The 14,583-nt window shown below is 35.0% G+C and overlaps 2 protein-coding genes across 2 annotated transcripts; both read right to left on the bottom strand.

Annotated features, from left to right (window-relative positions):
* Positions 1–1,410: 1,410 nt before the first annotated feature.
* LOC111373788 (putative F-box/kelch-repeat protein At1g20940) lies at positions 1,411–2,513 on the bottom strand. Its single transcript, XM_022996350.1, has one exon. The coding sequence runs from the start codon at positions 2,285–2,287 to the stop codon at positions 1,430–1,432; it is 858 nt and encodes a 285-aa protein (XP_022852118.1). The 5' UTR covers positions 2,288–2,513; the 3' UTR covers positions 1,411–1,429.
* A 7,344-nt stretch (positions 2,514–9,857) lies between these two features.
* On the bottom strand, positions 9,858–13,276 carry LOC111373790 (lysine histidine transporter-like 8). The gene is made up of 5 exons (XM_022996351.1): positions 12,754–13,276; positions 12,133–12,269; positions 11,549–11,979; positions 11,330–11,461; positions 9,858–10,456 (listed from the first exon to the last, which is right to left on the bottom strand). The coding sequence occupies exons 1-5, from the start codon at positions 13,149–13,151 to the stop codon at positions 9,968–9,970; spliced, it is 1,587 nt and encodes a 528-aa protein (XP_022852119.1). The 5' UTR covers positions 13,152–13,276; the 3' UTR covers positions 9,858–9,967.
* Positions 13,277–14,583: the final 1,307 nt, after the last annotated feature.

Genomic DNA, 14,583 nt, shown 5'->3' with positions numbered 1-14,583 from the left:
GAGTTTCAAAAATAAAGTGATATTTACAATAAACAATCACGAACTGCAGAGGTAATTTGGTGAAGAGAGGAGTTTAAACTTTATTAAGAGTCCAAAAAATGAAGTAAATAATCTTGTGAATTGAAACGAGAGATAAGGCACAATACACGTTAATTTTAGAATACGCTATCTGCAGTCACTTATTATTACAATCGTTCTACGTGACATATATGTAGCGGTTAATAATTTAATATATGAGACAAGAAAAAATTACCATATTAATACAGCAAATCACAAATCACCATGTAAGATGCCAAGTGGGACGACTATCATAGTGAGGGACAATAAATAGTGTTATTCTTAATTTTATTAACGGTTGCTTAATTTATGGGATTTCTGTTAATTATTTCTTTAAATTCTTAATTAATAAAAATAACAAAAATTTAAATTGTCAGTATCCAGAATCCAGGAATTGTCGAATACAAGAAATATTAGTATTTCATACTTTTTACGATATTTCACATATCATATTTAAACGTCTTAAACAAATAAATTTTAAATAATAGAATTTTTAGTTGATTAATTCTGGCATTGCAATTAAATTCAAATATTATTTTAAATATTTTATATAATAAAGAATTAATATTTAGTTGAATATTTATGTGTACAATTATTGCCCCGATTTGGTTCAGTTTGAGAATTAAATTAAATCTAAAAATCTAAAACAACAATTAATTTTAAATACACATTTCATGAAGCTTATAACCTTCCAACCACGTATTTCATAATTTTTTGTCAAAATCTATTAAAAATCTGATTTTTATCTAAATCAAACAGGGGCAATAAATCAAAATTATTTTTCTAGTTATGTTGCTAAACAGTCAATTTAGTGTTCACAACATCTTTTTTTTTTTTTTTTTTTTTTGGGATGACCATACAATTAGTAGCTTTTTCCTAACAAATCTTTATGGAAAAACTCTAGTAATAAAAGCTCTAATGCTAAGACCCATTTGAGCTCCATTTTTTATTTTTTATTTTTTTTTTCAAAAATTTACATTTTTCTGAAATTTATTTTAATCACACATTCTATTATAAAATAGTGTTACATATAAATTCATAACTTTTCATTATTTTTTAATCTATATTTTCAAAAAATCATTATTCCGAAACATATTTTCTCCACAAAAAAAAAAAAAAATAAAAATCTCATTTTAATGGATCCTAAACTGGGGAATAAAATCTCTATAAGCCAAAAACGGACATAATTATATTAGGGCAACACCGCCATAGAAATTTTTTTGAATGCAGAAGTTAATACATAAAATTCAACCAATAAATAAACAGATACTTATCCAATTCTAAGAACCTATATTGGCTTCTGATTTTGTAAAGAGATTTTACCTTATTATGCATGGAGGAGATGGTCTCATACTTCCCATGAAGGCTTCCACTAATTTAAGTGGAAATTGTTCCTTAATTCTTCGAACACATAGCCAGAGTTGATCTTTGCCAATGTTGAAACGAAAGGAACAAATTCTGTCGTTGCTGAAACAATCCCCATCTTCTCCCAGGATTTTTCTAAAATATTGTGCATGAAAATTTCTCCATCTCCTCCATCTTTATTCCTCAGAAGAAGAACCAGTCTTTGGCCATCAAATATTATAGGAAATCCATTCTTGTAGTCATTTTTACCTGTTAAACTTATGTTTCCAATTCTATGCCAAATTTTCCATGTCTTAGTGTGGACAAGATCATAAACATATATGACAGTTTCATATTTTGAAGGGCAAACAAAGACAAGTGAATCTCCAACTCCTCCAAACCAGATGTCATATCCATACCTTGTACCAAAGATTAACTTAACAGGTCCTTGAAAGATTCGAGCCCGGCGTTTTTCCACGTCGAAAGAAAGAATACTTCCATCTTCTCTAAGCCAATGTAGAGAATTATGCAAGTAAACAGGTTGAATATTTCTGCCCAGAAACCCACTTGATTTGCAAACAAAATCTTCTTCATTTCTTTCTTCCCACTGGCTTGAACAAAAATTATATATTGTGAATCTACACATCTGATTCTCCAAGCAGTTTCTGTGTTTACTTACATGAACGAAGACTAATCTGACTCTATATGAATGAGTATTTGAATCAACGGCCAAGCCAACTGAACCTACAACCCAACCATCGTGTTTGTCTTCTTGCACAAAGTTGAATTCTCCTTTAATAGGGTTTATGACAAAGTAACTTCTATGTTTATAGTAAAGAAGAAGAATTCCACCACAAGAGGCAAATAGAAAAGGAGGGTTGTTCATAATCTTCAAATTATTCAGAGGGTAAGGATTCTCCAATTGGAGTTGGCTAAATTTTGTAGGATTCAAATTCGAGCAATAAAGAAGGTTACTTATTTTTTGGTTTGATCGAACAAAGTGTTTGTGCTCAAAGCTTTGATTTGAAACATACCTGTTGAAATTTTTGTCCAGAATCTTGCATCGAACTGCGTCTTTTAGGGGTAACCATGAGATAACCTCAAGAACTAGATCATCATTCAATGTTGCCATATTTTTGCTGTTTCATTATGTTCAATATATATATATAGATGTTATTGGATTTAATTCTTTAACTACGATTAGGAAACGCAATCAACAAGGAAACAATTATTGTAACTATTGTCAGATGGAAGAGACCAAATTGGTTTAGAATTTGAAAGATTTTGTTTCATAAACTGAAACTGAAATCGTGGTTAAAATCAAGTGCAACTTCTCAATTTTTGTAGGGTTTAATGTACATGAGAATGAATGAATTAGAGTTCCAGTAAATTAAGGATATATAGGAAAGCATGTTTTGTCTAATATTCTATTCACATGATTCAAACAATATTTGCTGAAAATCAGGAATTATTTATGAATATAGCCTAGACATAACAGCTGTAGGACCCAACAACACAGCTACTTTCTTTCACTCCAGCAGATTCTATTTTTGGTAAAAATACCCACTTTATTTCTTCAATAGCAAACCTGTGTTTTTCTTTGTAAGCGGTCAGCAGAAAATTTCAAAACTTGCAGGCAGCTTCTCTTGTTCCGATGATCCATGTTTTCCACTTCATTTAATTCAAATATCCATCTCATTACTCCCTCTCAAGATAGAGATGCAATTGAATAAATCCCCATCTTGCCTGAGAGAGATATTGGAACTTCTTTGAACCAATTGCCTTCGTCATCAATTCTGCAACTTGTAAATTTGTTGATATGTGAAATGTCTTTATCAAACCGGCCTGTATTTTCTCCCTCACAATGTGAGAATCAATCTCTATGTGTTTTGTTCTCTCATGATAAACTGGATTTGAAGCAAGAACAACTGCTTGACTATGACAGAATAATTGTATTGGTTTCTCAATAGATATGCCAAAGTCATTCAATTAACTTTTAAACCATACCAACTAGCAAGTTGTTGTAGATATTCCGCCTCAGCAGAGGACCTAGATACAATCCTTTTTTTCTTTGACCTTCATGATATCAAACCATCTCCAAAGAAAATGTAAAACCCAATAATGGACCTTCTAGTTTTTGGACAAGTGTCCCATTCTGCATCACAAAAGACAGTCAGCTGCAGCTTACCTTTTGTTGGATAAATCAACCCTTGTGATGAAGATGTCTTCGAATATCTTACTACTCTTAATGCTGCCTTCCAATGCACATCTTTCGTCTGACTAAGAAATTGACTTAGGACCTGTACCGAGTATGCTATATCAAGCCTAGTTATTGTTAGATAAAGAAGCCCTCCTATTAGTCTTCTATACTATCTAGGATCAGCCAAGGCTTGCTCTTCTTTCCAATTGAGTTTCAAATTCTGTTCCATGGGAAATTGGACAGATTTAGCACCAAGAAGTCCACGGTCTTGTAGAATTTTTAGGGTGTATTTCCTTTGACAAATGAAAATCCCTTCCTTGGATCGAACAATTTCTATGCCTAGAAAATATTTCAACTTTTCAAGGTCCTTTAGCTTAAAATGGGCTGCCAAATATGGCTTCGATTTTTGTATTTCTTCTTCATTGTCTCCTGCAATCACCATATCATCAACATATACAAGCATTACAATAAAAGAGGAATCAATTTTCTTCGTAAAAGTGAGTAATCTGCTTTAGATTGGATAAAACCAATCTTGGTAATAACAGAAGTGAGTTTTTTATTCCATTGACGATAGTCTTGCTTCAAGCCATAAAAAGGCCTCTTAAGCCTACATACTCGTTGGTCCCTCTCTCTACCATATCCAGGAGGTAGAGTCATATATACTTCCTCATCCAATTCTCTATAAAGGAAAGCATTATTAACATCAAGATGATGGAGAGACCAGTTTTTACATACAGCAATGGACAGACGGCATATCACAGTTGGCATCTTGGCAATGGGGGAGAAGGTCTCAAAATAATCTTCTCCTTCTCATTGAGTGTAGCCTTTCGCCACCAATCTAGCCTTGTGTCGTTCAATGCTGGCATCTACCTTATATTTGGTTTTGTAAACCCATTTGCAACCAACTGTTTTCTTCCCTGGAGGCAAGTTGGTTAGTTCCCATGTCTCATTGGCTTCAAGAGCTTAAATTTCAGCATTCATGGCACTCCTCCAATGTAAGAATTTTTGGGCTTCTTCAAAGGTGCGAGCCTCTGGCTCAAGGGTGATGGATAGAGTATATTTCAAGTGTGTGGGTGAGAGTTTAGAGTAATTAAGAACTGAAACAAGAGAATAATTGTTACCTCTAAGAGTTGTTACATAGGAAGGAAGATTGCCTAAAGTTGCCATCCTGCAATGAAAATCTTTGATGTATTCAGGTCTATTTATGATTCTAGTGAATTTACATGGTTCTTGGGGAAAAGGTTGTTCAAGAAGTGGGAGAGGAGATGATTCAACAGCTTCTGATGAAGTAAGAGATTCCTCATGATTATGGTTATCAATTTCAAGTGTTGTTTCCCGTAAAAAACCAGAATTCACTCATTTGTGAAAATTGATTAAAACTCTTTGAGATGGGATTTGGTATAATTGGGACATCATCTAGAGTAGTGATTTTTGGTGTAGGTAGTAAAGAAGATAATTTGTGATTTTACTGAAAATGAAATGTGTCTTCATAAAAGATCACATCTCGACTAGTTATGCTTTCTCTTATTTTCATGTCAAAGACTTCATAACCTTTTATTCCGTTTGGATATCCAATGAACACACATTTTCGGGCTTTAGGATCAAACTTATTTTTGTGGGGATCAAGATTTGATGCATAGCATAAACATCTTAATGTTCTTAAGTGAGAATAGCTAGGTGTTTTACCAAAGAAAAGCCAGTAAGGACTTTGAATTTGTAAATTTAGTGAGGTGTCCTATTTATGAGATAAGCAGCAGTTAGGATGCACTCTCCCCAAAATTTTAAAGGTAGGCTAGCTTGAAAACACAAGGTCCTTGCTATGTTCAACCAGTGCAAGTGTTTTTTTGCTACTACCGAGTTTTGTTGTGGTGTGTACACACAACTTTGCTGGTGGAGCACCCCTCTTTTGGAAAAAAATTTGTCATGTTAAACTCCTTTCCTTGATCAAATCTTACGGCCTTTTTTTTGCATTTGAATTGATTTTCAATGGGGTAAACTATCAATGATGTTTCTAGTTTGACTTTTGTTTGTCATGAGATAAACCCATGTTGTTTGGCTGTGATAGTCAACTATTGTGAGAAAATAGTATGCTCCATTCAATGATGCAACAAAAAAGGGCACCAAATATCAAGGTGTATTAAATAAAAAAAACAGCTTCTACAAAATGGTGACCAGAGGGAAAAGGTAATCTGATTTGTTTTCCCATATGGCAAGCATCAGAAAAAAATTTGCATCAAACCTAGGAATACTAGAGTCTAAACTATGCAGTAAATTCATTCTTTGATCAAAGGAATGTGCCATTCTAAGATGTCAAAGCTTAGTTATCAAAACAGAGTTTGATGGGTGGTGCGTGCTGTCGTAGGCACTCCAAATTAAAACTTATTCTTCTTAAAATTAATATAGTAGTGGAAGTAAGAGTCGATCCCACGAAAAGTGATCAATTTACTTTTTGATGCAATATTAACTTAACTGGGGGGTTTTGGTTTCTTGAAATAATACATATCACCTAATTAAATATAAGCAATAAAACAAATCTTGATCTAAGTTAGTATCCACCGTAGAAAATTAATAACCGGTCATTGATCCACAAATAATCATCAATTCATAACTGTAGCATTCATTGTGAAAAATAAATTTTTCATTCGAAACAATTTTCTTATTTCTCCTTAGTTTTAAATAATTAGAAACAAGTAATCTAATTAATCCTCATCATCAAACAATCCTATACAAGCGCGAGAATTTAATTTAATAATGGTTTTGCGAATTAGAGAAATCAATGAACTAAATAACACAAGCCAAACGTTTGCATTTAACCTAGATAAATATTCTCCCTAAGATTTAATAATTTTTCAAAGCAGCAAATTACTAATCCTAGTTGCTTCACAAGTCAAATTAATCAAACAATTATGAATTTGATATTTAACTTAGCTATAGATTATTGAGACTAATAAACTAGCGTGCACTCTAAAAATTAAACACAACAATCATAGAAGTGCAAAAGAAGATTTAATACTAAATATATGAATTAATCATTAAAAATTAGTGGATCTCACAGTTATGACTGTTCTAAGGCTTCCGTCTCCTTCGATCAAGCAAAAGAAATTAGTTACATATCATAGATCTTGAACACAAGAGAGAAAAATAGGGTTGGGGCGTTCTCTAGGTTTTGGACGAGATTTGGGGTATATATATCATGTACAAGATTTTTTTCATAAGAATTTCAATCAAAAAAGGAAACTAAATTTTTCTTGTCGCGATTGACTTGGGCTGTCGCTCAGGGAAAACTCGAGCTGTCGTTCAGGCATGACTTTTGACTTCGATAATTGACTTTTGGTGTTGGACAGTCACCCGAATTTTATAACTTGACTGTTGCCCAGGCAAAATTTCTTCCAAAAGTTGTATTTTAGTCCCGAATTTCATTTTTGATTCCTTTAAATCATTCTTCTTACAATTTCAACCGTTCAACTTCTAATTGCGTCCAATTGATCGCGCAACATCTTTAGTCTTCATTCCATTGCTCGTCTCATCTAGAGATTATTTACAACTTGGTCCCTGAACTTTCAATTTCTTCCATTTAAGTCCTTTTTCGCTCTTCTCTTCTATTTCATGCCATGATCATCCAAATGCAACTTAAATAACAATATAAGGGTACTTAGTACATTTAGGTGTTAATTAATCATAAAAGTGCAAGAATTAATAGATATAAATCACGATATTTCATGTCTTATCAATGGGGGCAACAAAATGATTGGTTCAGGGCTGGTCCAGTTCCAGATAGTAAAGACCTAGAACTTCCTTAGCAACTCCAATCATCTTATTGGTTACCAGCTCCTATATGTAACAACAATCAGCAAGGAAAACATAATGACAATTCATGTCTTTGGTCAATTTACTTGTGGAAATTAGATTAAAGTTGAAGAGTGGAACATAGAGAACATATGTGAGAGTGAGGGTAGGTGAAATAACTACTATTCCTACACGAGTGAAGGGTGTGGATGTCCCATTTGGCAGTTTTACTGAAGTATCTTTGATGGCTCTTCTATGTGTCAACATATAGAGAGAACTGACTATGTGGTCTGTGGCTCCTGAATCTAAGATCTAGGTATATGACTCATTGGAGTATCTGTGCAACTCAAATCGTGTTTTGAGGCAACTGATAAGTGTTTTTTTTTTAAATTACCTGAGGTGTTTGAAGGATGGTTACTTGAGAGTTTTGTGTTGGAATTTGTGGTGCTTGAATTCTGACCTTGAAGAAGTGCAATGAGCTACTGTGTCTGCTCTTGAGAAACACTAAGAGTCGAGAACTCCCTGAGTCATCTTCAATTGGTATCAAATTTATAGCCCTATAATCTTTCGAACCAAATGGTGGCTTGTAGAGCTTGTAGTTGGGAGGATATCTATGGATTTCCTAGCATGTGTCCATGGTATGGTTAGTCCTTTCACACTAAATACATGGTGCCTTATTCTTTGATGGAGGCAATGTGGTGCTTCCCTAGTGGTTTTGTTTGACTGCTCCCCTTGGTCCATAAGATTTTTCTCTATATGCAAGCATGGATTAAATTATTTGTACTTCTTGGCTTACACTTTGGTTTACCCGATCCCACTCCTCTCACATAGGGTCGGGTCCCATGTGGGGGCCCGACCCACATCTGAGAGGAGGAAGTGGGGTCGAGTAACCCAAAGTGTAAAATGACATGTACAAATAGCATGATCCATGCAAGCATTGCCGAGGCCTCCAGGACCTTTCGGGTGCTTTCAGTTTGCTCATGGTTGAATTTCTCTTGCAGCACCAAGTTGAAGATGCGATCAAGTGATGGCAGTGGATCTTTAAGGAGGATTTTGGTTCTTTAATCCGGTATAGATCTCATTTAGGCCCATCAAGAATTGCATTATTTTGTCTTTTCTTTTGTCTTTTGTTGATGATGCTGATGGCACTACAGTCAGTTGCAGAGCAACTAAAAGTATCTTCATATCTGGAGATTTCTTCCCATATCAGTTTTTTGGAGAAGTAAACACTTACTGGATTTTTTCTTGCTTGATGGTTGCCAGTTGTTGCTTCAGCAAGGATATGCGATTGTTGGTTCACTTAGCGAGTCACATCTTCAGTTCTACCCATATTTGTGCTGCTGAATTTGAGTACATCACATACCCAGCTATTTCAGGTGATAGGCTATTTGATCCATGATAAATCATGTGATTACATCTTTGCCATTGGGGGGTATTGAGAGCTTGTTTCGTCTAGCTACTTAACTGTGCCGTCCAAAAACCTAAGTTCGTTTTTAGCAGACATGGCCGCATACTTGGCTCTGCTCCAAGCATGATAGTTCTAAGGGGTAAGAGGTTGTGACACCCCAATCTAGGACTATCTCTATGGTGAAGAAAAAGTGGGTTGGAAGCTGGATCTTCCTTGGAGTTGAATGTGTTGGTTGTATTTATAGTTTCATCACCTTAATCAATCATGATGGGAGTTAATGTGTTAGTTGAGTGGTGGAGAAACAGGATCAACAGAGATCTAAGACTCTTGCTCTGATACCATAACAAAAAAGAGGGAGAGAAGAGTTGGTTACCAACACAGTGAACCAGTCAATTGAATTACTTTCATTTTTGTTTTACTTGAAAAGTACACAAGGAAAGAGCTCTACATATACACAAAATCAGACCTAGAAAATCAAGAATTATTTATGAATACAGCCTAAACATAACAGCTATAGGACCAACAACACAGCTACTTTCTTTCATTCCAACGTATTCTATTTTTGGTAAAATAGCCACTCTATTTCTTCAATAGCAGACCAGTGTTTTCCTTTGTAAGAAGTCAACAGAAAATTTCAAAACTTGCAGGCAGTTTCTTGTTGCAATGATCTATGTTTTCTGCTTCATTTAACTCAAATATCCATCTCATCAGTCATCACTGTTGATTTCTTTTTTGTGTTGAAGTTTTAAGGTTTACTATGTTGTTTTATGGGTTTACTGCCGATTTATTTTGTTGCTGTTTACATCTGCATTATGCTGTTCTCGTATGCTTCATTTCTGCTTTATGCTGGTTCAGGTTTGATTTAGGGTCGTATTGAGAAAAATTTATGAATTCGGCGTTGTATTCCGTAAATTTTCCAATTCAGGGGTTATATTCTGCAAAAATAAAATGTACTTTGAAAATTAAAGGGATTTAAAATTACTTTTGGAATTAGTAAACTTTTATTGTATTCTTGAATTTTTCCCATAAATATTATATCCCAATTAAGAGAAAAACGTTCAAGAAACATAACAAAATAATTCTTAAAAGCTGAAATTACAAGAATTTATATATGTCACACATCTTAAATACATTCATAACATGTAACTGAAAAAACACCAGATTGCATCTAATTAATGAGGTTTGAAGAAGCTAACATCAATTCCAGTGTCGATCACTACATAAACTCCAGCCGCGATCAATAATACGCTCAACAACGAACCACCAATCCCGAGCCCCCAGTTAAGCCACCACATCAGACTATGTTTTTCGGGCTTCTTAATCTTAATCCACATCAAGCATGGATAGGCAAATGTCACGGGCACTGCGATCCCTCCGATCAAACCAGCCAAGCTTCCGAGAAATGGAATTGCAATAGCAACGAAAAAGCACCCATATCCAAACATGACTCGAAAAATTACCCTCAGCCACCAAGGGCATGGCTTCTTCATCCTGCTCGTGTATTTGGATTCCATGTCGTCGAACATTGGCATGCCATAGATTTGGAACGCGCTTAAAGCGTTGATTATGACAAATAAGCTAATTAGTCCCAAGACACTCTGCGAAGTATCGCGCCCGTGGAAGGCATAAATTGCAGCCAACATTCCTCCATTTTCGGGTATCTGTAACATACGAAATTGTGGATCAACTTGATTAAACCATTTGTGATTTTTCGTTTTACACCTAAGCTCCTGTCCGGGATCGATTTTCTTCAGATTTTAAGCAAACTTTTGGACGTTATACAGTGCAAAGGTGTCCCGCTTTAGAGCAATTGTTGACTGCTTCTTTAGAAAAAAAAAAAAAGGTTGAACCCCAACCTTAAGGGCCCCACCGACCCTGGCCATCGTGGAGGAGGTAAATCGTAGGATGTGCCTCCCAGGAGCCAGGGTGGAGAACACATGGATAGGCCAAGGCTGTTAACCCATATGGTAACTCCCGCTTGCAACAAAGCCAATTCTACCTTGCGGGGAATCGAACTCTGCACACTGCCGCGCTGAGCCCTATTCGCCATCCCCTTTGCCACTGGGAGATATGCCCTGGGGGCTTGTTGACTGCTTCTTTACCCAACAATTAAAGTGGACTGAGAAATGACCTATGTATTCCTTTATTTTTACATTCAATCTTTTTTAACAGGGCATTTATGAGATTTCAAATTAAAAACAAGACGGCAGCTTTTTTGTGTCAACCATTGCGGTTGATAAGGGATCCACTTGCATTATATAACGCTCCAAAATTGCTTAAAATTTGAAGAAAATCGCTCCCAGACGAGCTAAATGATTTTGTCGCATTTTTTGGACTCTCAACAACTAATAAAGTTACACTTCATTCGATCGTTGTAGACATATTTCTTGTTGAAAATTACCATGTTTTATTTTAAAATATTGTTTTGACATATCAAGTCACGTGGTTCCAATTTTCCTTACAATTTTGAGATTTCACATGACAACGGATAAATAGCTTTGGAAAAGTAGAAAGATTAATGCAAGTAAATTTACCTTATTCCCATATGCCCAATATCCTCCTATAGCAAGAGGAAATAAACATAACGCAACAATCAAATATGCTGCTTGGATCCCTCTCCACATTGGCACGCGAGATGACTTCTTTTCACTTGAAGGCATGGTTGCCTGCAACCAATTATGCTCTCGTAATCACCTCATTTAAAAGATTAACTTACTATATATTGCTCAAACCGCGCATTTATTTAGGTATACCTGGATTTCGAGTGTAACATTGTGGCCTCGGAAAGCAAAGGCAATGATTCCAAGGGCATTAAGAACGCCGAAAAACCATTCAGTATCACTATTTGGTTTCACTCGATCATATGACACACGATCGAGTCTACCCTCAGTAACAGACACAATCCACATCATTGTACAATATCCTATTGCTGTTACAGCCCCAACTAGAGAGACACCAGCAATCGAATTCAAGTTTGGAAGCTGTGATAAAATAACAGCGGCGCTAGCAAAAACCAGGTACCACTCCACGGTGGTTAGTGGCTTTGGAACGCAACTATGGCCGCCACAAACTATCTGATAGAAGAGTTTGGATGTGGAGCCACCGACCACGATTAAGGCGACACATGTGCCCCCTGATAAGTATAGGATTGGGAACAAGGCAAAGATTTTCCCCATTCTTTCTCCTCTCTTTTTCTTTAATTACAAATAAGTTATTAAATAAATGATTTTTCTTAATATAAGCAAAATAAGTAAAATTTTTTAATTATTTAAAAAAAAAAAAAAAAAAAAAAAAAAAATTCAAATTTTTATTTTTATTTTTTATTTTTTTGTCGTACCAAAAGTAGCACTGAAGAGTTGAAGAAATCTGCTGTAACGGACTCCATTTTCAGTAGATTCATGGAGATTTGTCAAAAGCCAGAAAGTGTAAAGTTGCCATAGGAATGCCACAGTCAAACATATAACTCCCCATGTCCTGCATGCAGCCAAGGAATGTAGAAATGTTGGAAAAAAGAGCTAAAGAAACACATCCTTTTTGTATTTGAATAGAAGTGCACAACGAGACAAACCAAAAAGAGAAGAGCCGGTTAAGGCCGACTCAATTAACCGAATCTCCATCTGGCAAATTTATAAATGATTTATAAAGACGAATAGTAGCGAGTTCCAAAAAATATGTGTATATTAATGAGCAGTAATCATGAATGTTAGTTTGAAATTAAGGATTGACTTAGACTGAATTCAATATCCATATGGAGGCTATGCCTCTAACGTTAAGGGTATTAACTAGCATATAAAGATTTGGACTATAACTTTTAACAAGATTAAGATTTTAAGATGCAATCTTTCAAATCCTAATAATTAACACGCCCCTATGTGTAGACTTGACTCGTTTTCTCATCAAAAGTCTGGCAAGAATGGTGAGATTAAGAGTTCATCGACAGAGTTAAACTTCAACATACCAGCCAAGAATGGTGAAGGCAACAGGCAGCACAAGTGCTTGTATTCCAATACCAGCACAAAGAGTATGAAAAGCAGCATAAAATGAATTCCCATTTCTTGATTCAGTAATAGGAAGCCAAGCATCTTGAGGATCAAACCTAGTGAGTTTGATTGCCCTTCTAATAGGGCTACCCAATGGAGTAATGAAATTAGGAGTTCGAGAAGTTTTTGGAGTAATGCTAATCTTATCGGGATTATTAGTCTGTATTGAAAGCAGTGGCTTCCTCGACAGAGATGGTGAATTGTACTGATTTTGCATGGGAGGGGCCGAAGCCACCGGTGAGACAGAATCTGTGGCGGCGGTCATTTGTGGCGTTGCACCACCGTATTCAACCACCTCAATCATGCTCTCAGCCATGATTTCTTTCTATAAACTCTCTCTCTCTCTCTCTGAAACACACAGAGAGTTTAGTATGTGTTTCGTGGTGTTGCTTATTTTCCTGCTTCCATACGAGTCACCCCACAAGAGAGAGGGGCTAATGGTAGTTTAGTGTATATATAAGTATGGATAGTGGACCAGTGAAGGGAGTTTCGTGCAAGTCAACGAGAATACAGGGTTTGAATCGTTTGATGTATGAAAGGATGACAAAATGTCAAGAACTGATGAATGTGTTGGTAGACTACTTGTGCTGACCGGAGCTTGTACTTTTCTTTCTATTTATTTTTCATCCATAATCTAATTAATTCTTTGCTTACTAATTTATGTACGTTTTGACATATTTATCTTAGCAGATGGGAAGATGTTGGCACATTTTGTGATCTTCAACACATTATTTCTTAGCGTATTCTCATTTACTAAGAACAACTTATATGTGTCGTAATGTCAAAAGTACGAAAAGACATATAAGATGACAAGTTTAGAATAACAAATCTCAACTTATTAGTTTATATATTTATATATAAATTATCGGTTAATTTATTAATGGAAGCATTTGGTGAAAAGAGAGAGCTAACTCCTATGAAGTCCATCTTTCCATGGGGAAAATGTGAAGAAAAGAACCAAGACTTGGCTATAATATACAATTAGCTAGAGTCACCAATTTTCCCTCCTTTCTATATTTGTCTACTTTAAATTTATTGATAAAAAAGGCTTACTCAAAGTTATTTTTATTATTTTCTATTTTTCTTTTAGTGACCAAAGATATTTTGGACAATATGTTTATATTTCTTTTCATCTTGGCATCTTTGGACTGATCCATTTCTAGAAGAGAGGAAGAATTTATGAAGTCAAAATTACTTGGAAGATTTTTTTATGGCAAAATTACTTGGAAGATTTATCACTAATGAAGAACGCGCTTTTAAGTTTGCTTTCATATTTTTTCAAGCTTGGAAAAATTTATGTACGGTTTATACCAATCATTATTATGTCAAACCTTAGTAACATTAATAAACTAAGATTAAATTAATAATATATTATTGTCTTCATCGACAATTGATTGGTTAATACTGATAAGATTTTTTTAGACCTAACTAATCTGAAAATAGATTTATGCATTTGGTAACAAGTCATAGGCTAGTAGTAATGGCAATCGACCAAGCTGAGAGGGACTTGATTTGCTCGTCAATTGGTTAGGCTTGGTCCATTTTTCATGGTTCTGGTCTCAAAGTAAATAATCAGTTTCAATGTAAAACGGATGCATGTTAGTACGTGACACTGCATCTTAGTACAATTAAAACGTGAAATTTAAAGTATAAAAGCAAATTCAAAACTTTTCTTATTGTTTAACTAAACATTATCTATCAAATCACTATTTCAAAATGTATTTTTTCTTAAAAAAAGGGGCGCAAAT

Source organism: Olea europaea, unplaced genomic scaffold, assembly GCF_002742605.1.
Source record: "Olea europaea var. sylvestris unplaced genomic scaffold, O_europaea_v1 scaffold1165, whole genome shotgun sequence".
Classification (NCBI taxonomy): Eukaryota; Viridiplantae; Streptophyta; class Magnoliopsida; order Lamiales; family Oleaceae; genus Olea; species Olea europaea.
Note: the sequence above shows the minus strand (reverse complement) of the source record. Positions and strands in the feature narration are given on the sequence as shown.